Genomic DNA, 27,557 nt, shown 5'->3' on the forward strand with positions numbered 1-27,557 from the left:
CATCGGTGCCAATTAATGTTAATACACGAGAAACACTGCATTGGTGACAGCTCACATCAAATTTTACTGAATGCATATTTTTTAAACTGAACGCATAATTTTGTTTAAGTATAATATGAATAAGGCACCTATAATACACATGTATGTCAGGCAACTCACCACCATATCTGGACAATAAGTTTCATTACATTTCTGTTTATTTTTATAGCTGGCTTAGTTTGCGTTTATGGTTTTGTTAAGTGCAGCTATCCATTCTATCGTACTGTTTAGCATCATACAGAGGGAATATCCGATAACCACAAGCTATTCATTCCAAATCATTTGGAGTATGGGCAAGATGAAGTCCATGTTGTATATAGGTTGGTGACGGTGCAAAGTCTGGCCATAATGATGTTCTCTGTCAGTGTGAAGTACATCATAGCTATAAATTTAGTCATAATGTGAAGTGTGTAATGAGTATTTGATCGTGGAATAATTGAATTAGCTGTGTCTGGACTCTGAGATGAAAGCACATTTAGATGGAAAGTACCCTAGCGAATACATCGGAACATGTCGGAACATATAGTTGTTGGAACATATGGTTGTTGGAACATAGGGTGTTGGAACATAGGGTGTCGGAACATAGGGTGTTGGAACATAGGGTGTCGGAACATAGGGTGTCGGAACATAGGGTGTCGGAACATAGGGTGTCGGAACATAGGGTGTCGGAACATAGGGTGTTGGAATAATAGAGCATTCACTAGTATAATACTTTTTTGTCTTCCTCAGATTTATCCCAGGCGACGGTCATCACACACTTTTGAGGATTCTTTCATTTCACTAGCAAAATACAACAACAACAACACAACAACAACAACAACAACAACAACAGCACCAACAACAACAACAACAACGGCAACAACATTTATAAATGGAGTCATCAAGGTACAAAAAGAGAACTGTGAAAGTACCCAAAGCATCCCTCCTGGAGTCCAGCGAGCCCATCACTGCCCGTTCAACAAGCCGCAAACAAAAGTCTCGGACCGGTAAAGATGTTCCTCCGGAGGAGCATCGGGTAGACGCCCCCCGGCCAGAGGTTGCAAGACACGCTCTTGAGAATATTAACAGTGTCAAAGAAGTAAACGAAGTGGACGCGAAACTCCAAGGAGAACTCACACCACAGGAAATACGGGATTTGAGATTTGTTTTTGACACATTCGACAACGAACATCGCGGGTAAGTTCAGTTTTTGTAACTTGAGTCTGCTTTTCAGTAACGGAGGCAATTTAATACCTACATAACAAAGGGACTGATTAACCGAAGCTTTTATCTGGTTTTATAGCTCGTGCATAAAGAGAGAAGTTTTTCTTCTTTCCTATTGAAAATGTAACTACTTGCACACACATAATATTTACACCGATGATAATCATGACAGTAAAGTTAGTTTGATATTGAACATTCACATTATGTTTATACAGCGAATGTCGATGTTGCTTTTTAAATGTTGGATATTGGACACCAGTATTCGATGTACAAACATGTGAATGTTCATTGTCCAATATCTTAAAAGCAACGTAGATATTGGCTGCAGAAAACACAAGGGAAAGTCCCATAACCAAAATGTAATGGACCTACGAAATCAAAACGCAAGAACGGAACAATATTGATTTACACCATTACTTTTTCTGGGTTTAGGAGTCATCCTAAACCTAACTTTACTGTGATGATTGTATGTGTAATATTAAATCTTCGTTTTGTGAACAGGTCTATTGATTTCGATGATCTAAGGAGGGCAATGCGAGTAATTGGATTCAAAATCAACCAGGATGATTTAAATGAGGTTTCAGGTGAGGTTTCAGGTCTAGACAGGTCTATTGATAGATGTTAAATTTTCATCGGGGATAGAGAATATTTATTTATGTATAACCCATATACACAGATATGTGTTAGCACCATTGGCCTACTCATTACTTTCCCGAGTTTGGTTAAAGGCAGTGGACACTAATTACTCAAAATAATTATTAGCATAAAACCTCATACAATTGGTAACGAGTAATGGGGAGAGGTTGATGGTATAAAAACATTGTGAGAAACGGTTCACTCTGAAGTGACGTAGTTTTCGAGAAAGAAGTAATTTTCCACGAATTTGATTTCGAGACCTCAGATTAATTTAGAATTTGAGGTCTTGAAATCAAGCGTCTGAAAGCACACAACGACGACCAATCGAGCTCAAATTTTCACAAGTTTGTTATTTTATGCACATGTTGAGATACACCAAGTGAGAAGACTGGTTTTTGACAATTACCAGTAGTTTCTAGTGTCTTTAAAACAAAATCACATGCATATTACTCGAGTCTATGGACGCTTCAACCCATAACCTCGCTACTTTAACCTTACATGGTGTTTTGAATTTGATATTGTCATAATATTCTACATTTTAAGGTAGCATACAAATGTTTCCGTAACTGGATTTTCTACTATACTTATATTCCCTTCTCTGTTTTATATTTGAAGGTGGTATACAAGGCGGGCTGGGTACCCCTGGGTAAGATATTTTTTATAAACGAATCTTCGAAAGCTTTCCATAAAGGAAGTGGACATTTTTTTTAATTTCACAAAATAATTGTTAGCATAACAACTTGAGAGCTGTTGACAGTACAAAACAACGCGAGAAACGGCTCCCTCTGAAGTGGCTTAGTTTTGAGACAGAAGTAATTTCTCACTGAAATATTTGAACTGAATTCGAGACCTCGGCTGAGGTCTCGAATTCAAGGCATCTGAAGGCACACAACTTGTGATTCGAGACCTCGGCTGAGGTCTCGAATTCAAGGCATCTGAAGGCACACAACTTGTGCGACAAGGGTGTTTTCCTTCCCAACTTCGACGACCTATTGAGTCCACATTTTCACATGTTTGCCTATGTTGAGATACCCCAAGTGAGAATACTGGTCTGAGCCCTTTCCTATAAATATAAGTGGATCATTGAGGCAAAGAGTGAAATAGTGTTGTCGTGTATGATGCAGAATGAACTCAACTTAAAAACAATGTGATCGGGAGACTCTTCACCTTTGCTTGTATACGTCTAGACCTTATTTCAAGTCTGAGATTGCGGTTATTTATCAACATCAGCCACGCAAAACTCTCCTACAGATTAGCTAGCAAACGCCTGGACTGGTACCCTGTCCACAAGGATAAGACAGCTCCTTGCTTTCAGAACCATAGATTTCATTGGATACAATGATTTCATTGGATAAACGTGAAGTGACGTAATTTTTCTATATCTGTGTTTTTATCGTGATTGTGTTTGATTTTTCTTCTGAAATGTGTTCAGCTCTAAGATTGGATGCACTTTTTGAAATGCATTACCGTACAACAACTCTACGTTTAACTTGCCCAAAGTTATGATCACGTGACGGGAAAAAAATCATTAAATACCTGGTTGTGTTGTTAAATGTTTGCTGCATCGCAATTCCCGCCATCAGAGGTATTAATTTTGTTTTCTCTTTCACATTGTCTAATTCAGCAATATCGGGTTTCAGCAGTTTCTTGAGTTGGTTATCTACAAGCAGGGAGACGCTCGAGATATATACGGGGATTTAGAGCAGGTATGTGCACCTATTATGACAATAAGTCGTCGTGCAAGTCCAGTAGACGGCGTTCCAGTCCAGACTCGTCGTTCTAGTTTGTTTGTTTGTTGTTATTTTGTTTTGGCTGGTTGTTTGTTGTTGGTTTGTTTTGTTTGTTTGTTGCTTGTTGTTGTTTTGTTTTGGTGGGTTTTTTTTATTGTTGTTTGTTGGGTTTTTTGGGTCGGTTGTTTTTTGTTTGTTTAAACGTTTGTTGGAAGGGGGGGGGGGCACAACATTTTGTGCGGCCGTCAGCCTCAAACTGTGCTTTGATGGTCCTTAGCTTCTGACAAAAAAAAACCCACATCAAAACATGGCAAAGAGAAACACAAAAGAGATAAGGCCTATTCTTTCGATCAACAAAATGTGTTGAGACGATTTTTATTTTCAAAGAGTACATCGTAAACACAAGAATAAGTGCAACGTTGGCTTATAGTCAGGAACAGTGTTTGTGTAACCGGTACGGGAGATATGGATTACAACGCACCAAGTGACAATGTGTCATTAATATTGGTGATATAAATAAACTATTATTCATTTCCACAGGGATTCAGCATGATGGACCTAGGTAAGTTGTTACAGTCCAATATCACTTTATTCTAACAACAATAAAGTTAACAAGGCCAGTCTAATAGATAGTCATTTAATTACCATGAAAGTCAGTTCAAGACGTACCTATACTCTTACTGAGTTGCTAATTATGAATTTCGAATGCGGATTTTGAGTCCTGAGATTCATGTCTTTTGTCCATGTCTCTTCACGCTAATATGTTTGCTACATGTAGTTGCTTCCATCCCCCCCCCCCTCCACCGAAAAAAACCCATATACGAATCTTTTATAGGAATCTTATAGGAATCAAATAACTGACGAAAAATCTATAAGAATCCTATTTGAATGCTATGATTTCGCCTATTATAGATAGAACTTTTTTGTGTACAGGGATTACTAATTAATGGGTTAATCCAGAACGAATTCTTACCATTATAACAGACAACTTCCTATACCCCATGACCTTTAACCTACAGGAGAGAAAGGTCATTTGAACTTTGACGACATCAAGAAAGCTTCGGTGACGGCAGGACTAAGGTTTCGAGACAGCGAGATTCGAGACATGATGGACGAAGCGGACACCAACGGAGATGATCTCATTACAAAGGACGAGTTCTTCCAAATTATGCTCCAAACTAACTTATTTTAGGCGGGAGATTTGTCGTCCGTCGAATTCTAAACAAGGACTAGCCTACCTCAAGTCTGCGCTAAACGTCGCTCTTTTGTCGTTTAACGCAGACTAAGCCCATTTACACAGGTTAGCTGTGTGTACTTTTACAAAGAATAGTCAACACCAACTCCAATCATATTGCCTTATTGAGACAGCTGCAAGCTATCATCAGCATTATTTCGAAACTGCGAATATTGGCTCTGGCTAACGCTCACCAGGCTCCAGCGCCTATACCGGTATTTTCGAAACACATCATCCACTGACGAGTTATCTGCACACGGGTCTCTGAACAGATGATAGTTTGTTAACACTACATAATGAGCTTTGAAACTATATACATGTAGTTTGAAAGCCGCTTTTCATTTATTGCGACCTCTGGCGTTACATCAAACGAGTTGTGTTGTATCGGTTAAAACTAACGCCTGGGTGGGCAGACTATACAACGATTCGTAAATCGGTTTTACCCATAAGAAAATTAGTCATTACGGCGTTGCATGCACTGTAAAAGCCAAATATAAGCTCCATGTTCTATTAAAAACCTTGAAATAGTTGAAAATACATGCAACGGAGTTTACAACGAGACTTTCCATGCATAATCAGGTTACAATAAATATACACCATGTACACGTTTTAGATACAAAATTTGGTCATAGAGGGCGTTTAAAAAAAATACCGTTAAATACATTATTTTTGTACAACGTTATTTATACCCAAGGACATCAGTAATCACCACAGAAACTCAAAGAAGAGTCACTAAAGCTTTCTTTATTCTGATAATAAAAGTACCAGTAAATGTTGTATTTAAAGTCATTGGTTTTGGACGAGAAACTTAATTTCCGCTTTACATCATAATTATAGTCATAAGTCATTTAACCAATTTCTCCAAAATTGTTGGCTGGCCACGTTAAGGCAGAACAAGTTTAGTTCACGTGTTTCTGCATCCACCTGTGCTTATTACGATCTCGCAAACACGAAGAAGAAACCGAGTCCTGGTGACAATTTTGTGATTGTTTTTGTTGCCTCGGTCATTTTCAATCATTCCGACATGCACTACGTATCATCGTCCACCTTTAGACACGGCATTCCAAACGCGGTCTGCAGGAGTAATCATTATCTGAACAACAAAAATCAAACGTTACAGGCCAATGGGGGACTTTCAGGACGCGTGGTGGCAGCAGACTTACCAGGTAAAATCCACTGTTCTCGGTAAAATGTGCTATTGGCTCAGAACTACGTAAACAATGGCAATATACCTGGTAAGTCTGCTGCCACCTAGCGCCTCAAAGTCTCCCATTCACATAAAGCAGATTTAATGAGTACTGTTTCCAGCTGCTTTATTAGCGTGCAGGTTACAAGCACTGCTTGTATTGCTTATTATTTTAGAAGGAAGGCTTTTGAGTGAAGGTGTAGAGGAAACTGGAGTAGAACTCGTGGGTTGCAAGACAGTATTTCAAACGAATATTGGCACCGTTAGCATCTTTTTGCAATTTGGGCACCCTCTCGCCTTGAACGTACTGGTTTCGGAGCACCTATAAAGCAAAACAAAAACATGATAGTAAATATTATTTACTTCAACACTTCCTGAAAATAAACTCTTATGAGTTCAAATGACGGTATTGAAGCAGCTATCAATAAAATAATAACAATAAGTGTTTCATATTATATTATTATTATTATATTATTTAAATGGGGTCTCATGCTAGGCCTCAAGGTGCTTAACACGAAATAAAAATACATGTTTAATATTACTTAAAAAAAAACACGTAATACAGAAAGTACAGTTGATAACTACAAAGAAGAAGAAAAATGATTATTAATTAAACCTAAACAAAGCCACAAGGAGCCCAAAATATATTTTTTTTTAGATAGGCCTACTCAAACGAAATCAACTAAATTAATTAACAGAAAAAATACTAGAGGTGAGGGAGGTTGCCGGCACCTCACCGTTGAGATCCTCAGCATCTGGGTACGGGTACGTAAAAAGACTTAAAATATAATACTATAAAAAAAACAAGTTGAGCTAAAACCAATACAACAGTTAGAATTAAAAGGTTATAAGACTTTAAAAATAGACAAATATGAATAACTTAATACACCAAGATGTATGTATGGAGAGTAAACAAAATGCAAAAGGGAGAAGTCTCTAGCACGTCAACCTTTGATGTAGACGTCCGTTTAATGTGCAGGTTAAATTTTACTTGTGGAAAAATAAAGTTGGAGTCAAAACTGTTATGGAAGACTTTAACGCTACGTGTCGGCAGACTTACCAGGTATTAAATTTCATTGATTACGTAGTCCGTGAATGCGTACATTGGATTTACCTGGTAAGTCTGCTGCCACCTAGTGTCGCCAAAAGTTTCACATGTTTATAGATTCGAGGCTTAGAAATATTTTCTCAGCACAATTGAATTTCGGACTGTCTACTGAAAATGACCTCTCCATGTCTAACTCTTGGTGGAGCCCTATACACGTTCAACTCTAAAACCACGATAAACATTTTATCGCAAAATACTTGGTACCAATCTAGTGGAGCTGTGGATCAAGGTGCATGCTGGTCTAGTTAGCGATCAAGTTAGATTGAAAGCTAGACTAGTATGCACCTCATTCAATTCAGTTCAATTCACAATTATATCCACACAAAAAATCCACAATATTATAGAACTACATTGTATGCATACGTGTATATAAAAGACAGAAAAAGAATAAACTAGCGGGAAACAAGGCCCCAGATAAGCCAGGTAGCTTGTAACGGCTTGCCTTTAAAAAACAAAAGACAACTAATGAGCGCTTGGGCAACGGGTATAAACGCCTCTCTTAATATTTATGCATGACGTCATAATTCTTACCCAAAATGAGGCTATGGGCGCACGTCCCCTATCACTTGCAGTGGCTGCGCCCATCGCCTCGTTTTAAGTTAGCATTGTGACGTACCTTATGCATAAATATTAAGAGAGGCATATACGAAAAGGTCTATGGTTACCTTGTGTGATATATATGACAGCACGACATGACATGCAGACTGTCATGGCGGCTCCCAATCACCTCATGACAAACGCCACAGTAGAGAGCCAAGTCTCTCAGGTAGCGGTCAAACTTGGAGGCGTGGTCTTGGGATGCCTTTGGATTACCCAGGGCTCGGTGAAGCTGGTGCATTAGCCAATGAGATCGCAGCATACACATCTGAAACAAATAAACCCAGTTCATCAAATCAAACTTTTCTAAATATTTTTGTATAGTAGTTTTTAAGTATTTTTTACTTTAAATTGTATTCAAGTGTATTTTATTTTAATCCCCAAAAAAGTTGTATTCATGTTGCAAATAAAACTGCTATTCTAATTTATTCAACAATGAAGACTACATTTTTCAAGCATTCAACAACTCGCCAACCGCAAATTTGAGAATGTATCTATTTATTTTATTCAATTCAAGTTAATGGGTGATTTTGTTCTCTTCAAGTGTTGAACATTTATATCATTCCAAAAGATATTCACATGCGACAGGGACTTTTCCTGTCTTATATCTTGATTTGTTCAACAATCAATAAAAACAATTATTTTTATTTTCATGATTAAAGCTACGATCTTGAAGTGTGAGCTTACAATAAATAATAATCATTTCTATAACTTCTAACACTTCAGATATCAGGGTACAACTTACTTTGTTTCCCATTGCTGTTGCGAGTTCCAAGGCTTGTTTGTTTACATCCACAGCCTAAATAACAAAGAGTAAACAAATTATGATAAACAAAAACTCTGTAATATTTGGTTGACTAATGATGCTTCTGGTAAACAAAAATTACATGTTTTTTTTCAACTTACCTTATCGAATTGCCTCATCATAACAAGTGTCTTTGCCATCCCAGACAGAACCTGGAGTTGTCCAAGTCTGTCGGCGACTTCCACAGCGATACTTAGAGAAGATTCGTAGCGCGGGTAAGCCCTCTGTTGGTCAAAAATAAACAATCATTCCAATTACACAATTTGAAAAAGTAGTCGTAATATTTCGATCGTGTTGTTTAAGAAGTTTTTTTTTATCATCATCATACATTATCATATTGCTGTCCTTACATTTCACATTTCAAAGCATAAGATCAGAAAAATTGATAATTCACAAGATTTTAATTGATCAGTAATACTTCTACACGATAAATATTTATATTAGAAAATACATAATATAAAAAGAAGTAACAACAATGTTAGGCTTAGGTGGAGCTGAGGCTTTCGGGCCTTAACCTATTGACATACAAACAAACATATCATTCAAAAAGTAAAAACAACTGTTATTTTGTATATTCTAGTGGAGAAAACAAAAATTCCCTTAAAAAATGAAGCCATCCGCATTGCACAGCTGAAAAATAAATACCGAATTAATTTCTTGCAATAATATTCATAATATCAATGGTTCCGTATAAGCATGGAAGAAGGAAAATGTCCTTCACCCACGGTCCAAGTAACATACAATTCTCTGTAGGGCGCCCTCTTGTATCATCTGTCAACCAGCTATCTAGCTGCACTGTAGATGAAAGATGATGCCAACATTTATTTTTACGAACATTGTTTATTTTCTCTGGAATTCCGGACGATAAGCTAGTATCCCTCGATATGACTCAATATGTATGCGCGCAAGTTTCTTGATCAGTATTACATACAGCCTCGGGATTTGTTGCAAATAATGATTATGGAATCCCACGCTCCTTCTGGGTCACTTGTACCATGGAGATTAAAATAAAAATGGTTATGGCTACGGTGCTACAATGTCACATACATGTACACATGAAGTTGTGTGTACAAATGAAGGTTTATGAAGAAAAGAAAAAATACAAGGCATTTTATGGTGTTGGGGGGGGGGGGGGGGTGGGGTAGGGGTGGATGAAAGATTTGTTTTTTATTTACCTCACAATCTCCACGTTTCCGATGGATGTCGGCAAAGATACAAAGGCATCGAGCCTGGATGGTTCGATCACTCAGCTGCAGTGCCATTTTCATTGCCTCCTGAAATTAGACAAAAGAAACGACAGAGTCAACTTTGAATTGGTGGGTACTAAGTTATTGTATTATATTTCATATATTTCAGGTTCATACTGGCAGATGGGTACACAAGAAGGCATAGATCAATAAATGGCAGATAATCATTATATTGGAATAATTTGGATCAGGAGGAAGAAGTTATTGGTGCCCAATCGGCAAAATGGGACCGATTAATTTGTGTTCATTCCTTCTTTTTAATTTTTGATTTAGAAAAGACTAATTACTGCTACAAAATAAAACTTATTTCACATTTACACCAAACTATAGTTTTTGCCATTTTCTACGGGAGGAAAAAAAGAACACCGGCTGAGAGCTGGAAAGCTGCAAGTCTGTCTGTGCCCAATTTCATAGAGCTGCTAAGCACAAACATTTGCTTAGCATGAAATTTCTACCTCGATAAAAACAGGATTATCAACAAAATTTCCACATGATTTTCAGGATGAGCAAACATCAGCTGAATACCAGTAACAAGCAATATGCAACAAATGGAAATTATGTTGGTAATCCTGTTTTTATAAAGGCAGAAATTTTATGCTAAGCAAATTTGTGTGTTTAGCAGCTCTATGAAATTGGGCCCTGGTGTGTTCGTGAATAAGAAAAGTCAAGCTCATAAGCTTGCCCCACAGTTATTGAACTATAGATACAAACATGTGTCCACAATGTTTGAATAAAAATTACAACACGATGACCTTGGTGTTTGAGTTTGATAAACCCACAGCGGGATCCGCGGCATTGTGTACACGATTAATATTAAAGGTTTCGCCCATGAATGAAGCAATTCTCCGTAAAGACAAGTAATGATTTCTCTTTTATCTCGGTCCGCAGTCACGACGATTTTTGTTTTGTTATTATTTTTTTATTTTGAGCGAGGAGGAACACGAAACCGGAATAAAAGTTGTTGCTAGGCAACTGGCAGCGATTCTATACTGGGAAGCAGAGCACAGAGAACGTCTATGAAACAACCAGCCTAGAAACAGCCTGTAGGGGCTAAAACCAAAGTCTTTATCCCGGACGCAAATTTAACATATTTTAAACCCTGTGACTTTCAAACTTTTTAACTGGATTTGTTTTATTAAACAAAACTGTTTATCTATTCTCTCGACTCAGAACTGCATGACAATTTACATCAATTACAATCTAAATTTACTAAATTAAACACTAATTTGTAAGTTTTTGATTAATTATCTCGATTGAGATTGTTGTCAGGTTGAAGTAGTAAGGTTAACATTGACCGAAAGCCCATATCTTGCACAGCTCAAGTAGATGGACTGGAGATGGACCCATCAACGCTGCCCTACCCCCATGTTCTCAAACCAATTCCTGACGTCAGATACTGCTCAAACGCTTGACAATCACAATACTCCACACATAAACGTAAAAGGGTCAAGTGATAAGACAACCAGAGCAGACTTGTCATGTCACTAGAACTCCTAGACCTATTTATGTTCACCATCAAATCCTTACACAAAGCACATGGGCAAATACGCTAATTGCCCTCAAACCGAATTTCTGAACGTCAAACACACTGATAAGAAAGTCAAGTTGAAAGAGGTCAAGTTCAGATGTCATGATCTATGACCTTTACAGACAGCACTGGTTTATCTTATTGACAGATTGTTTAGCTTGTTGATTTTGATGCATGTCATGTTGCACAGGGTCACCACCCTTGTAAAACAATAAGAAGTTGGTATTCGTTCGACTGTACATGTATGTGGGAAAAAGGTTACTCAAAATAGCCACTACTTTCGAGAACGAATTCTCTACCCTGTCTCTTTACAAAAGTTTGTTGAACTTTAAGATGGTTATAAATCATGAAGAAAAAATCATTTTACACCTTAATTCGCAATGCAAACAACTTGTGGATACCACCTATACCAGTCCCGAGCAATTTACACAGTGTGTTTTGGCTTGTCACCGTTTCTGGTGTTGGTACCTGTTGTAGATAAAGTGTTTGGCCATGACATGAATCCCTACTCACTGTGATTTTGAACGAAGATGTATGTAATATAATTTACATGCAGAAGTTTGAGCTTCATAAGTCGTGAATGTTTTGAGAAAGAAAGAAATCACAGAGCAATATTTTCAATGAGTCATTTGAGTCGCGTAAATCCGTTTTTATGCTAAAAAAGTATGTTCGTCTCATTACATAGACGAACATTATTTTGTGAAGTTGTTTGTGTTGTAAAAAAAAGTACCCACAACCATTTTTTAAGAATTACTTCTCTATGCTTAAAAAATCTTTTTTTGATTATAGTAGCTTGATGAAATTGGACCCATCTAAACAGCATATCCAGTTCATCTAGTAGAAACCAAAGTTGATTCTGTCTATCATTCCTTTCTACGTGTTAAAAGATACCAGCTTTTATGGATTCAATATAATCCAAAAACTCCTCCCTCAGGACAAGCGGAACCGATGCGGCAAAAATCACCCTAACTCCTTCACAGGTTATCGCCTTGATTATCACACCATCGCTACGTGGTCCGGTGCCACGACCCCTTTTAGTGGGAGTTATTTTATGATAAATAGAATGAAGTTGGTAAACTTGTTTCGAGCTATCCATCAACATGATACATTGCACTCTATGATTATGAACAATGTTAGCTCCAGCTGGCTCTAGATCAGTTCACTTTAGATTGTTTTTAGGTTTTGGGGGTTTTAATTACAGATCAGATCAGGGTCAGAGGTTGATCCGGGTCACCACCGATTTGAATATTCCATAATGTAGGGGGAATAGTTGGTTAAGTAACCAGTATTGTAGAACCTTTCACATTGTATCTAATAGCACTTTATCACTGCGCAGCCATCTTGAATTTCCCCATCGAACTCAATGTAATCTAACCGAGGCTGGAAGGAGAAATAGTCAGGTTCTTTTTTTGTACATTGAATATCGACATCTATTACTGTGACTGGATATAGGGAACATGCCCAAAATGATGGCAGCATGATGAATTACTATTGCGACAAGTGTCTGACATTGAACAAAGATGAACCCATGTAAGTCTTGGAACATGAACTCAACTGAAAAATTTGGTACAAATAAATGTGCAACACGAGAGTACCAACGAGAGGGGCCTTGAGTAACTCAAAGAAAACATGAAAAGGACAACAACACGCAGGTATGGCGTTCCATACTTCATCTATGTTACAAAAGCTCTATGGGTAATACACACTGTCTTTACCATGTATGAAGGAAAACACAATGTTTTCACCCTAAGTAGGTCTACTTATTTCATCAATACTTGTTTTTTAAGGGACTCCGACAGGTAGGATTTGGTATACTGGACAGTGGAACCACCTCCCCTCCCCTCCCCTCCCCTGGACACGGTTCAATCAGCTACACCATCTGTCGCAATTGGACAAAGCAAATCAAGGTAACCTACTCAAAGTAGTGTTCCAACTGAAGTAGTATTTGAGAGCATTTTCAAGGACGCTCTCCCTCTCCCTCTGTACAGATTTCAAACAGAGTCCAGTTTCTTCCCCTTTTTCTCGAAAATCCCCTGAACAGTGTGTCTTAGTTATAATGGTAATCGAGTTTGTCATTTGACGGCTCTTGCTCCCGAAACTCTTGCCGTCGGCAATGCCCTTTTGTCCCCATGAAGACCGCGTGAAGGAGAGGGTCTAACACGATGGATAAAATGGTATTCATCCCACTTTTAGCGTTAAATTGTCAAAATCCACTTAAATTTCTCCAGGCATTTATTAGCCGTTACCTTGGAAACGCATATTATTAGAGAGTACTATAACCTTGAATAGAGTATTAATCAATTTGATTTGAAATGGAGGCTTATCGGTGTTTAATAGCAACGGTTTATAGTTTAAAGGCAGTGGACACTATTGGTAATTGTCAAAGACTAGCCTTCACAGTTGGTGTATCACAACATATGCATAAAATAACTAACCTGTGAAAATTTGAGCTCAATCTGTCATCAAAGTTGCGAGATAATAGTAAAAGAAAGAAACACCCTTGTCACACGTGTGCGTTTAGATGGTTGATTTCGAGACCTCAAGTTCTAAATATGAGGTCTCGAAATCAAATTCGTGGAAAATTACTTCTTTCTTGAAAACTAAGTCACTTCAGAGGGAGCCGTTTCTCACAATGTTCTATACCATCAACCTCTCCCCATTACTCGTAATCAAGAAAGGTTTTATGATGATAATTATTTTCCAATAGTGTCCACTGCCTTTAAAGCTGTTATTCTGTTGGTAAAATACAGTCAATGGTTCATAAAATGAGATACAGTAAAACGCTCTATAAACCCAAAGAGTTAAATTGCAAATACTGATAAACCTAGCATTCTTTCATAATATAAGTTGTTTTTATTACACTCCACAACTCCCAGGTCAGACTTGACCCGGACTCCGGATCCCTAGGGCCTGACCCAATTAAGGGTCAGGCTGACCCGGAATGGTTCAGAAATGGGATATCAACTCAGATTCTGCGTCATTTAGACGCCTTTATTGGTCGTTTTTTAACATGGATTCAAGATAATACTGACCCAGAAATGGTTCAGGCCCAACGGGACCCGGATGGTAAGGATCCGGGTCAATTGTGCCCCGAAAGTTTCAAGAGTGTAGGCTCTTTACAACATCTCCTGTCCATTGGGCCTTCCTGGAACCATCCAAACACCTTTGGATACCAGCAACGACATTAAAATGGCGCCTCGGGCGTTCATCATTCACAGCAACAACCTCACACCTTCGCATTCCTTTAAGTCAGATAACTGTAAATCAGACAAATTCTTCATTTTGTAAACTTCATTTTTATGCCAAAAATGTTGTCTTGTCTATTATACGATTTATTTACAAACAAATTTTACTAACATACCAGCTCCATAAACCACAACATTGTTCTCAAAAATATCTTGATATGAGTAATTGATTGATAAAGTTATTTGATTGATTGATATGTTTAATGAAATTGTATTCATGTTTACTCGATTGTGAAATTACAACTGACGGCCAACCAGCTGGTTAAACCTGGTTGCTCCTTCAACTAATCATTTCAACCATACATCAATTTTAATAAGCAACTGGAAAGCCAAAATATTGCGGATTTTAAGTGTTTGTTTTTTCCGAGAGGCACTTCCGAGGGACGGCCTTGTAACTTGGTGCGTGGGAACAAGACTCAGGAGCTAAGAGGGTACGGGGCCATGGGCGATTTGGACCCACTCCAAATCGTAAAGGGCGACAGACGGTGTAACTTTACATCCACAGACGGGCACTTCAGTGTTTAATCCAGAGAAAATATATTATTTCACTCGGTTGATATATGTTTTTACAGTTCAGAAAATATGCATCAAAAAGAGAAAAAAAAACATTCAAGGAACAATAAGATAATTTTCTAAGAAAAACAAAATCACATTCAAGGACAAAAAGATCACATTCCAGGACAAAAAGATCATGTTCAAGTACAAAAGATCACATTAAAGGACAAAGAGATCGCATTCAAAGACAACAAGACCACATTCAAGGACAAAAAGATCACATTCAAGTACAAAAGATCACATTAAAGGACAAAGAGATCGCATTCAAAGACAACAAGACTATACATTGAGGGAAAAAACATATTTAAGGACAAAAAGATAACATTCAAAGACAAAAAGATCACATTCAAGAAAGACAAAAAGGTCACATTCAAAGACAAACAGATCAAATTCAAAGACAAATAGCGCATGCAAATCAGAAATAAGTGTACAGTTTTTGTCTGACGTTATTGACATTTCCTAAAATTGTATTCGGTTTATTAAATGGTCATTGTTGAGTTGAGACAACTGTCACAATGTCTTCTGTTCATGTGTAGTTGTTTTTTCCTGGGTCGTTGCTTTGTTTTGATAAAAACAGAATGGCACACAATTTAAAAGCTCCATTAGTTGATTGCGCCATCTTCGTGCCGCATCTTAGCATGGTATGTTTCTTACGATTAGGAAACTTAACCTTTTAGTTCTCATGAGACCGGACATTATTACCTGTTTTCGCTTGACTGTCTCGTATATCATCATACAATTTAATAAAAAAATCTGTGGGACTTCAAATAGTTTACATGCAACATTCTCGGAGTTTGAAAGACCTCGTAAATTGAATCACCTTTGGGTGGGATTTTTACTAGCCATGCCAAGCCCTGTGGACAGGATTTAACTGATGTGGAAAATAAGTTCGTATCAGATTAATTGAAACAACTTGGTTCTTTGACCTTTGAGGTTGTTGTGTAGATCCCAGCTATTACCGTCGGACTAAAGGCACTTTCACACGAAAGCAACTTAACAAGGGTCACTTGCTTTATTTTAGCATGGTTGCGAAGTTTTTCAAAATGCACTTCGTGTGAAAGGACAAAAATGTTTATCTTGCTATAAAGTATACGGCAAATATGATAAGAGATTTCACTATTTATAAGAGACCTTTCTTGGACAGTCCAAAAAATGTTGTCCTTTCAACTTGTAAAATGTCACCTCGCTCAAATAAAGCAAGGGACCTATGCTAAATTGCTGCCGTGTGAAAATGACTTTAGAGAAATTTCGACTTCGATGCAAGAGCTGTTTTTGTTTGATCGTTTGTTTGATTGTGTTCTGTTTGGGTGGGTTATTTTGAAACACTTTATCGGGTTGCCTTTCTACGGTATGATTGGTGTAGATTAAATTCTCTCTCTCTCTCTCTCTATCAAATTAAAGTTTAACCAAACATTTACTTTGGATCTCTAAAAATCTCGCATATAAATCCTTCCGTTGCGAGTAAATAATTAAACTCAATATTATTATTAACCCATCTTGAGACGACACATCTAATCTATTGTCAGTTCACATCTGTAAATTTCATCTCAGTCTTATGACATGTTGACATTGTACACATCTAGTATGTGGGTGGTACGAGCATTATGCATGCAGATGTTTTCATCAAATATTCACTCATTAAGAGAAAATAAGAACAACGGGTCTTAATCGGCTTGAAATGTCTCTATCTGGTTTTCCCAGCGTATTTTTGACAATGTATAATAATCTTACTTTTTCTTTTAGATGTATACAACCCGATGTTTGCATGTGCATTTCATTATTATTTTTTGACTGTGGTACATGTTTTATTAAACCATTTTTTAATTTGAAAGAACTTGAATTTGTAAAACAGTGACAAAAAAGTGTCAAACGATACCATATTATCTTGATATTCAACATATTAAGCACTTAAAGGAATGGACATTAATATTCGTACATTAATCTTTACCGTGTGGTTCCTTGACAACTCTGGACATTTTAAAGAGACAGATTTTTCTTTTTGACACTCTGTCACGTTACTTTCAGCTCACTGTAACTTCGGTCATCGTCACCATGTTCCGTGTTCACATGATGGCTACATTATTTATTTCACGGCGTCTATGATGGTAAACCAAAAGCATTCGAGACCCATCGTATGATAAATCGATGTTTTTCATTTCAATATGCATTGCTAATCGTCATCTAGATTTCAACACATCATCAACCCCATGAAAAAAAATGCACCCGGTTTTAGATGGCCGAGTTTGAGATAAGCCGAATATCATTGTTCTTTGTTGTCTCTTCCATTTTGCTTTCATTTTTTTTTTCAGAGGGATCTTCAATTACTAATAATAAATGCAAATTAATTACTACTATTTCGATGTCCGTTCTTCGCCTGCCCCATGCATGGTTCCTTATGATATGATACTGTGTCATGCATTTGTTACTTAGTTTGTTTCATATTACAATGACATTCTTTTGTATTTTAGAGCATTTTATTTTCAGTATAGTTTCAGTTTGTTGACAAGATTGTATATCTTGATTTCCTGCATTTATCACTGGATCCACTTCTATGTAAATGGATCAGTGCTATGATTTAGTACACGTAGCCTATACTCTAAGATGCGAGTCACATACATTTAGGCCAATACATGATTTGGCAAATACTTTGAAACCTTTGGGAACTTGTTGGAATCAGAAGGAACTATTCGCAAGAAACCGAATCGAGTCATGTACAGTAAGCAGTCAGTTTAAAAACAATCACAAACTTGTTTTCGATCTTTCCAAATCACGCAACACATCTTTCCGATTGTTCATTATATACATTGATGTTTCTAGTATCTAAAATATGCCTGGCTTTAACAACTTGTTAACGGGTTCAACAATTACAGTTAAGCGGCCAACTTAAGCCATAGAGGTTGAATTACTAAACCTTGACCAATGGATATGGTTCCAATAAGTAGTTTAACCCGGTAGTTTTATTGAATGTTAGTTCCAACCGTTAATAACTCACGCTGTGGCGTTGTGTATAAGTTTACTGCCACTGCTGTGATATTGATGACGATTTAAGGATGGACTGGCGCCGATTGTGCCACACGTCTAGCTTCATGCTATAGACAAGATGATCCAAAATCATCTGAAGGAATTTTGTCTAAATTGCCTTTGTGATTTGAAGAGGCACTGGACAACTTTGGAAATTGTCAAAGACCAGTATTCTCACTCCCAACATATGCATAAATCTGTAAAAATTTGGACTCATTGATCATCGAAGTTGCAAGTGAATTTAATGACAGAAAAAACACCCTAGTGCACGAAATTGTGTGCTTTTAAATGTCTAATAAAAGGCGTCAGGCCTGGTCTTTTAACATTTTGAGTGTGAAATGACCTCTTTCCCAAAAACTATACGTTACTTCAGAAGGAGACGTTTCTCATAACGTTTTATACTATGAACAGCTCTCTAAAGTTTGTATGCTAAAAATTATTTGAGTAAATATCAATAGTGTGCAGTGCCTTTATTAGACTCAGATCCATGAAAGATAAATCAGATTTGTGATTGGTAAACTGCCGTTAGTGACAACTATTTAGTTCTTAAGTGTACTTGTGTAGTAGTACTAGCAAAATGACAAAGGTACCTCGATATTCAAATGTGCAAGAGTACGCAGAAGTGTGTAGATTTAAAAAGTCAAAAACATTTATTCACACTCCAGAGTGAAATGCACTTCTTTTCGAAATTTATCAAGTTTGTTTTATGTAAAAGTGTGAGCACGATCGGTGTAGTATGATGGGAAGCAAAACAAGGATTATGTAAATGATGCCATGCTCAAGGTCACTTTTCAAATTGGAAAAAAAGAATAATGTACAATTTATATGTATATGTAATTTTAAATGTTTGGTCGCACAAAGTCACGCCACCCAGACACGGTAAAGCAAAGTACAACGAGCAAAAAGTGCAATTCCCCTTTGCAAGTATATTCGAACTGAATAGACCATAACAGAAAATCCGTCAATGTATCATCAATTAGATGCAAACAATTCGCTGAACTTCATGTTGAACTCTATACTGGACCATCTCCAAATTCACAGTGGTTTGTTTTGCTTCAACCCGGACGTCACGCTGGGTGGAAGGGTAAAAGAGGTTAACCACATTGCCCTATCGCAGTGCCGAGAGGGCTCGGGTGGGTGGAGGTGGGAAGTCTGGTAAAAACATTAAAATATCCAACTAAACACAAGGACTAAAATACATACACATTTTATTTTGTTTATAATATCAAATCTGGCTGGAGCCATATTCCCATGAGTTAAAAGGTTAATAAACTGCATTCAATTTTTCTCTCAGAAAATTTGCGGTTTTATCCGATACTAATTTATCTTGTTCTTGTAAATCCATTCATCTCCATCAGCAATGATTCCACTGTTGATTTTCACACAAAAATTGGACTCTTTCAAACTATTGGTTCAAGGTTAACATCGTATTTTGTATTTTGTTTATTTCTTTGCTGTTAATGTTACGTATTTTCAGCGTGTTTGTAATATGAGGAGTGGTCTTAAGTGTGAATAAAAAAATTCCTCCGTGGAACAAAAACAAACAAAAAACATACACTACTGGCATATTATAAGCGTCAACAGACAAATAAACTTATGCATTGCATCGTCAAATGACGTCATCGACAACATGATCAGACTCTCGGTTTCTGTGAGAGCTTGAAAACTTACGAGCCATTATTAGAGCTTGAAAACGTATACGTTCTTCAAAGAACAGTGTATCGTGGCCCTGGCCTAAAAACACATATATCATTCAGTTTCCATTGGGAATTGTAATGACCTTGATTCGTTTAAAATTGCGAACACTGGTGTCAAAATTGTCTGTGAAATATTGAAAACTGTGGGTGAAAAGTTGAAAACTGTGGGTGATAATTTGAAGCTATATTTACAAGTCAAAATTGCCCACTTGGTGAAGTTGACCGTAAATGGTAAAGTAACAAACAAAGTGCCAAACCCTCCGTAAAAAAGACCCCCAAAAGCACTCCAGAAAACCCCATTATGTGTTACACTTAATTTGCCGACAGTCTTTTCGTCATTAGTACGATAAAAGAGTGAGTTTGTATTCGTAGCTGACAGGGGTCGGAACCTATACACTCTTTCTCCAGGCATAACACATTTTGTATTCAATGTTGCAAATTCACAGCTCAGTCCTTTTCTACCCTCAACACAACTTCATCCTTGAGTCCATTGTGTAACAACAAAGCTAAGGTGTGAACCACTCCACCACTTCAAAGGAAACCCTGCTTTTTATAACGAGCTTAGGGTGCGTCTTAAACAGTCATTTCACGTCAAATATATATACATTGTACAAGTCATTTCTGTGACAAATTATCAAGTAATTTCTGCGACAAGTTACATTATTTAAATACTGTACATAAAACGAAAGGTCTGAAGTAGTTCTTGCTCCAGAAAACTTTACAACTTTTATGCCCCCCCCCCTCCCCTGCGGTAACTCACACGAACGCAAAAACGTTCATTGCAAAATCCCAGTTATAGTGTTTCCTAAAACAAGTGATCAGTAATTCCAAGTTACATTGTTTAAAAACTATGTGTATAAACAAACGATCATTGCTAAAATAACAATTCTCAACGATGCTCGAAAGTAGTTCACTGCTCCAGAAAACTTTACAACTTTTATGTTTTCCTCATTGGGTGAAAACTCAAGAAGAGTTGATTGCAAAAGTTGAATATTAACTGTTATTTCAGATCAAATGACTAGTAATTATGTGCCAAATTATTACATTATTAAAATACTATATTGAAAGAAATAGATGCTTAAAGACAGTGGACACTATTGGTAATTGTCAAAGACTAGTATTCACTGTTGGTGTATCTCAACATATGCATAAAATAACAAGCCTGTGAAAATTTGAGCTCAATCGGTCGTCGAAGTTGCGAGATAATAATGAAAGAAAAAACACCCATGTCACACGAAGTTGTGTGCTTTCTGATGCTTGATTTCGAGACCTCAAATTCTAAACTTGAGGTCTCGAAATCAAATACGTGGAAAATTACTTCTTTCTCGAAAACTACATCACTTCAGAGGGAGCCGTTTCTCACAATGTTTTATACTACCAACCTCTCCCCATTACGCGTCACCAAGTAAGGTTTTGTGCTAATAATTATTTTGAGTAATTCAGTGTTGGAGTAATTACCAATAGTGTCTACTGCCTTTAAAAGGCCAATACTCAACGATGTTCTACAGTGGTTCTGCCCCATAGAACTTGTCAACATTTGAACGTTTTCTCCCTTGGGGTGAAAACTCACGAACAAAAAAAGTTGCCCAGTATATCCTGAAAAATAACAGTTTATTCTATCCATAACTTGACAAGCTCAACAGTCAGTCGGCCATGAAAATAATAATAATATCTGTGAACCATTGAACCATGGAGGAGTGTGTAACATGTATGAATAAACTAATTCAAAAGTATTTTTTTACGCTAACAATTATTTTGAGTAAATTACCAATAGTGTATAGTGCCGTTAATGTTGCCCCTTGGGATGAAAACTAACGAACGCAAAACAAAGTTGATTGCAAAACCCAAGTTACAATAGCCTATCATAAAACAAGTGATCTGAGTTTAGTGCATCCATAACTCCACAAGCCGGTCAGTCGGCCATGAAAGTAATAATATCCTTTTAAATTAGTGAACCATGTAGGAATGGCTACCATGGATGAATAAACTAATTCAAAATGCAAATTCAGTATCTGCCGAAGTGGACACTCCATCGCAACCGAATAAGGAATTCCCAACTCTCAATGGATTTGCCTAAAGAGCCAGATGAATAACACCACACTAAAAACAAGGTCAACGATAACTAATGAAAGGCACATCAAACTTCCAAGTAATTAATTCTCAATGACTTCACCCACACCCGCTTGGAATAACACACACAGCTTATTTCCCTCCACGTCATTTTTTTTTAGTTTTGCAACATGCCTCACTCTAGCCCATCAGCCCATTCCCAAATTCGCTATGAGTTATTGGATAATCACCAACAGAGGCAACTTTAGAACCTGGAATGTAATTTACATTCACATAAACATTCCAACAGCTATAAAGAATGAGTCGCTCAATGTTGTTGTATTTACGATACACAGGGACGTCGAAATACAAACCACTCCGTAAAGAATGTTGAAAGTGTGCTGTACGAGTAGAATCACGGTACATTAAATATTCTGCTCGTTAAAGATTATATCCACTTCGGTAATAGTTGAGAAAAACAAATTAACTATTTATAAACGGTACTTCTTTTTTTTACGCCACCAATTAAATTGCCACAAGTACGACGCGCCTAAAATGCAGCCCTTGTCGAGGACATTTTGCCCCCTCCCCCTCCTTCCCGAAACAAAGTTCATAGAGCTTGTCTTTCCCTCGGTTTACGCTGCCACTAACAACTTTTAGTGACGAAATTGTGGGAGCTTTGTCTATTTTTACAGGGCCCAGATTCATAAAGTCTGTGTAAGCACAAAAACCTGGCTTAGTACACAAAAGTATCAATTAACAGAAACAGGTCACCAGCCAAAATGACTCTAACTTCACATTATAGTTGTGACTGGTGCCACAAAGAAATGTGCCAAAAATACTGCTTAAAATAAAAGCTTTATGAAATAATTATTGGTTTGTTACTGATGATGTCTTATTAAAAAGTAAGATCCAGATCAATATGGAGTTCATTTAAATAATGTCAATTAAATTCACATCTTTAATCACCGTCACACCCCTCAAACACCAATTACTAGTGGAGAATATTAATTCAAGTCAAAGAGGGACTGGCGATCCTGAAATGCCAACGGACCATTAGGTAGTACCAGCAGCGTGCATAAGTTGGCAGGATTTAATTTCACGATGATTATTATTCGCTTGATGGAAGTAAAAAGTTTAATACACCTTAGTAATTGGCTGAATTATGAAAGGACGGATAATAATAATCCGTCGACCCAATTTCGCTTTTGCAAAAATAATCCAGCAAAAATAAATCGTCAAGCTTAAAGTACGTTCCTCTCATTATAAGGTTCTTTCCATGATGTATTTATATTTAATTCATGCTTAATGGTTTTACTGTTGACGTTGTGCTACCACAAAACGTTTGTTTCGAGGTTCTCAGCAAAGGGCACAATTGAATGACTAGCTAAACTTTGCTGCTATTAAACTTCGCTGCGAAATTGTTGACCGTGTGAACGCATAAGGTGGCCAATTCGCTGCTAACTTCCCTGTTAACTCCGAAAGTTGACAGAAACACCTTTTACAAAAACTTGCCCAGGGCATAAGACAATTATTGTTGGTGTAAGATTGAAACGGTCCAGACACAATATGCTCAAGTCAAAGGCGGTGACAACAGCCACAGTTCATTGACCCAGGCAGTCCCATGTACACGATGTTAACCAACTCGAGGAATTCCAGGAGGAACATTTTGTTGTTCTCCATTGTTAAAACTTCTTTTAGAGACATCATAATTATTTACTTTTCTAATATCATCATTTAAATTTAGATAATTCTGTTTTGTCAAGTGATGGGGGAGAAAATGGCCCAACCGCCGAAATATATTGTATTCATACTTTGAATCCCAAGGTACACGCATTCTTAAAGTAAGACAAGAATCTTATTTCAAGAAAAAATGTTCACCCCTAAAGTAATTCTCTACACAGATTTCTTGGAGACACACGAGAAAATGTGTTTTTATTTTTGTTATTTCAAGAATACTTTTTTACAGCAGTGAGTGTTTAAAGTGACACACTCCAGCTTAGAACTGAGGTGGATCAGGAGCAATGATAGAACCAGTCAAGGTCGTGTGACTCTCAACGAGGGTCAAAGATCTGTTGTTGACCCACCGTGGAGTCAGACTGACCCCCGTCTGGTACATGGGTCATCTTACCTACTTTACGGCAGAAAGCGACTACACTCTGGTCAGTCTGGTGTCTGATAGTACCTTTTTTGTGTCATGGCAGCTCAGCGGTTGGCAACGACGGACTGCTAAAGACAAACTGAATGTGATGATGATGGCCACATTAAATGACAAGCACAATGGCAACTTACCTCACAATAGTCCATAGCCAGGTCCATCTTTCCAAGCTTTCGATAAGGAGTGGCAAGATTAAGTTGCACAACAGCCCTGAGTTTCTGACTCCATTCCTGCCCCCTGCATCTCACCAGTTCACTCGCCTTCACCGAGTATCTCAATGCTTTATCATAATCCTTCAAACTCATATACACCTCAGCTAAATCTCCGTAAGTGTTACACTCCAACCCCCTGTCTCCCGTCTTCACGGCCATTTTGAGTGCTTTGTCTAAGTTATCCAAGGCCTGCTGGAAGTGTCCGAATCCATGATTGGCGTTGCCAAGACAGAGATGAATCGGCCCCACCAAAGGGTCCTCTTGAGATGCAGTATTGTTCATGCTGTGTCGGGCATACGACATGGCCTTGTGGTACTCACAGAGTTTCTCATTAGCCCTCGCGAGATTTAGGTAGGCCTCTGCACGCAGTTCTGGCTCATCCACCTCGTTAGCGATGTCAATCTGTTGGATAGCGTAGCCGAGCATTTCGCGATGGTCACCCCAGTCACCATAGGCCCAGGCCAAGTGACCAAGGAGCACAAACTTGAGACGTTTGTCTCCTACCTTGCTTAGGGCACCTTTCCATTTCCTCACTGCCTGCTCTTGTTGGGTGTTATTATAAAGCTTTAAACCTTTCTGTATTTGTTGTTTGGCAGCCCTCTGCCCCATGTTGACACACGACACTAGGGCGGTAAACCTTAACAAATGGACGACCCAGTCATGTTTCGGCACCTAGATGTGTTGACTCGGCTTGTGGAAGTTACAAAAGTTGTTCTGTTTTTCCATCAACGCCTTCTCCAGACCAGCATACCAGTAGGTCTAGCAAAGAGGAAATAAAGATTTGTGTGTTACTGCCAATAATTATCTTAGTCCCAATTTGTTGGCTACTCGTATAGGCGTAAAAAGGGAAACAATCACCTCGTCCAAGGTAACCCTCCAGATAGTCCTTACTCTATGGTATGAGCATAGAGCAAGGAAGTATGAGAGGGTACAAAAACAATTTGGAACCAATCTTGTATTTCCGCGTTTCAACTCAATTGAACCGAACCGATTATTTGGAACCGATACTGGAAAGTCTGGTCTGGTCCAAAGTGGTTGTTAAAACTTATGTTGCTAATGAATGTAGTCAGGGAGCTGGATAATTAATGTTTCCTCAGTCAGGTGTAGTGAAACAAGTGATACTCTGAGAACTAGTGACAATAAGCAACTAAATAAAATCATGAACAAAGTACCGGCACTGTTTTTGTTAAAATGGATAACTTTCCGTATGGCGCCACCACTTTTTCACTCATTTTTACAAAAAGGGATATATCAATCAGGTAAATTAGATACTATATTATTTTATTTCGAATGAAAAAGTGGTGGCGCCATACGGAAACTTTTCCGTTAAAATCATCATCAAATCCGAAGTGCATTTACTACTGCATTTTTAGATCATAATTTTACTGATATCCGGATTGGTTTCGCCTAATTTAATCGCACAAATTATTTAATTAATTAATCAACAAGTTTGAATGTACCAACGCATGAATGAAGTGAAAAACCATGGAAACTAATCGAGATTGATAAAACCAGAATAGCAACTGAGCTTCACTCACCTTTTCAAGTGTACGAACAGTGTCCTAGAAAACTAGGAAACACGGACGAGAGCACCCGTAGAAAGTTTTCAATGCTAAACGGATGTTAATTGGGCGATGACAGACTATCTCTTGAAATTATACCGTGCGATACTACTACGGTAATACTTGATTGTAGTTGAGCAAAATGTACACCGAGTATTTGTGGCAGTCATGTCATGCATGCAGTGGACGGCGCAGCCTGAATGTAGAAACCAAGATGTGCCGAACTCACAACCCGCACGCGAGATGCATCAAGCCCCTGCACTCTGCGGACTGAAGGCACACACGAGACCGCCCCAACACAAGAAGAAGCAACACTGTGATTTATGCACCGAGAAAACCAAAACAAATCACCGAGAGAGAAATTCCTTCAGTTCGTCCCTCTCTCTCTCAATGCGAGCTTTCTCGCCTCACCGACCAGAGCTGTTATCACTGCACTCAGGCATGCCTTTATTTGTCAATCCTTAAAGTCACTCCATCCCCAAATTACCTAACACAATAAAGTTAGACGCTTCGTTGAAGAATACGTGGGATGGGATCTGGTTAACGACATAAGTTCGGCGTCCTATGTTGTTATGGTGTGACCGTGGCAATGTAATTATGGTCAGAAAACATGAAGCGAGCTAACAGTACTGAACATCATGGCGCACTTGCTTGGTAGGGAAATTTACGAGCTGAATAAAATCTGGTCGTACGCCGTGAGATTAAATCACAACTGACACTGATACGCCGGTACCAATAATTGTGTTCTGTCCCCACGCAATGGCCTCTAATATAACAACAAAAACATTCTGCAGAGTGTCGAATAGTGATGACGTAACACAAGGATGTTTTTCAACTTTGCTCACCATGCCGCGTCCCTCATTAACGAGATGTGGGATTAGACCTCAAGCATTTCCAAACCGTGAAATTAATTACGAGCTGCCAAGGGAAAGCAGAAACACATCTCCAAGTAATAATTATTCCCTTGCATGTGGATGGGGACGGATATACTTATGGCTTCGTGACGAACCCAACGTACATTGCACATTTATGTTGCATTTAATATGTACAGCAACGTCAAAATGGAATCTCCCAAAAATGGCGCGAAAACATAGTCACTTTCACAATGACGTCATCGTAAGTTTGCCGAGTTACAGTTGCCCATGCAGATGAAGTGGTATAAATGCACGTCTTGGTTGATTAACAAAATGACTATGCCTTCCTCGACTGCATGGAAAGATGATCGAGTAATATTATCGCCTAATGCACTATACACCAGACATGATTTCATAATGGCGTCAAAGACGATGAACATGAGATGTCAACTAGTGTGTTTCAATTATTGTCCGTAACGTTTGACATTAACCAGCTGTGGACGGTCTGATTCCCGCCCGCTTTATCACTGACTGGTTGCTTCGTTGGTTGTGAGAGATCCCTGGCGGTATACTCTAAAAGGAATGTCACCTCGCTAATCGCGATGACCTGCTGTATGGCGTTCGTTTCCTACTGAGCGTCTGGGCAAATGCCTCTGTTGATCTACATTTTAGTTAGTTTCTGATTTTCCTCGTCCCCACCCCGAGTCTCCTAATAAATATTGGAAGAATAAAAATGGGGGGGGAGGGGTTCTCCTACACTGAAGAGAAAAGGTTGATATTTGAGCAAGATTTGGCTTCCCGTCTCAAGAAGAAACAGTTTATTTCAACACAGAGAAAGCACTTTTCTCAATTTAAAAATCAAAACCTTGCTGGCATGCTAAAGTAAAACTA

The 27,557-nt window shown here is 38.1% G+C and overlaps 2 protein-coding genes across 2 annotated transcripts; one reads left to right on the top strand and one right to left on the bottom strand.

Moving 5' to 3' along the window:
- Window positions 1–1,031: 1,031 nt before the first annotated feature.
- On the top strand, window positions 1,032–5,491 carry LOC117291285 (caltractin-like). Its single transcript, XM_033772918.1, has 7 exons — window positions 1,032–1,054; window positions 1,108–1,215; window positions 1,744–1,848; window positions 2,137–2,161; window positions 3,519–3,584; window positions 4,149–4,170; window positions 4,628–5,491. The coding sequence occupies exons 1-7, from the start codon at window positions 1,032–1,034 to the stop codon at window positions 4,798–4,800; spliced, it is 522 nt and encodes a 173-aa protein (XP_033628809.1). The 3' UTR covers window positions 4,801–5,491.
- Window positions 5,492–5,563: 72 nt separating this feature from the next.
- LOC117291731 (43 kDa receptor-associated protein of the synapse-like) lies at window positions 5,564–27,251 on the bottom strand. The gene is made up of 7 exons (XM_033773599.1): window positions 25,789–27,251; window positions 24,173–25,009; window positions 9,714–9,812; window positions 8,640–8,762; window positions 8,479–8,532; window positions 7,802–8,001; window positions 5,564–6,350 (listed from the first exon to the last, which is right to left on the bottom strand). Exons 2-7 carry the CDS (start codon window positions 24,857–24,859, stop codon window positions 6,272–6,274), a joined length of 1,242 nt encoding a protein of 413 aa, XP_033629490.1. The 5' UTR covers window positions 24,860–25,009; window positions 25,789–27,251; the 3' UTR covers window positions 5,564–6,271.
- Between the last annotated feature and the right edge of the window lie 306 nt (window positions 27,252–27,557).

This window comes from Asterias rubens, chromosome 6, assembly GCF_902459465.1.
Source record: "Asterias rubens chromosome 6, eAstRub1.3, whole genome shotgun sequence".
Lineage (NCBI taxonomy): Eukaryota > Metazoa > Echinodermata > Asteroidea > Forcipulatida > Asteriidae > Asterias > Asterias rubens.

What these genes read in the sequence shown, in the direction of transcription:
- LOC117291285 (XM_033772918.1), top strand. Translation starts at nt 1,032, where the DNA reads ATGTTCCTCCGGAGGAGCATCGG. An exon ending in TTCGACAACGAACATCGCGG is followed by an intron (nt 1,216 to 1,743) that starts GTAAGTTCAGTT and finishes TTTTGTGAACAG; the next exon opens with GTCTATTGATTTCGATGATC. An exon ending in ATTCAGCATGATGGACCTAG is followed by an intron (nt 4,171 to 4,627) that starts GTAAGTTGTTAC and finishes TTTAACCTACAG; the next exon opens with GAGAGAAAGGTCATTTGAAC.
- LOC117291731 (XM_033773599.1), bottom strand. Translation starts at nt 24,859, where the DNA reads ATGGGGCAGAGGGCTGCCAAACAACAAATACAGAAAGGTTTAAAGCTT. An exon ending in TGGCTATGGACTATTGTGAG is followed by an intron (nt 9,813 to 24,172) that starts GTAAGTTGCCAT and finishes GTCTAATTTCAG; the next exon opens with GAGGCAATGAAAATGGCACT. An exon ending in TGTCATATATATCACACAAG is followed by an intron (nt 6,351 to 7,801) that starts GTAACCATAGAC and finishes TTTGCTTTATAG; the next exon opens with GTGCTCCGAAACCAGTACGT.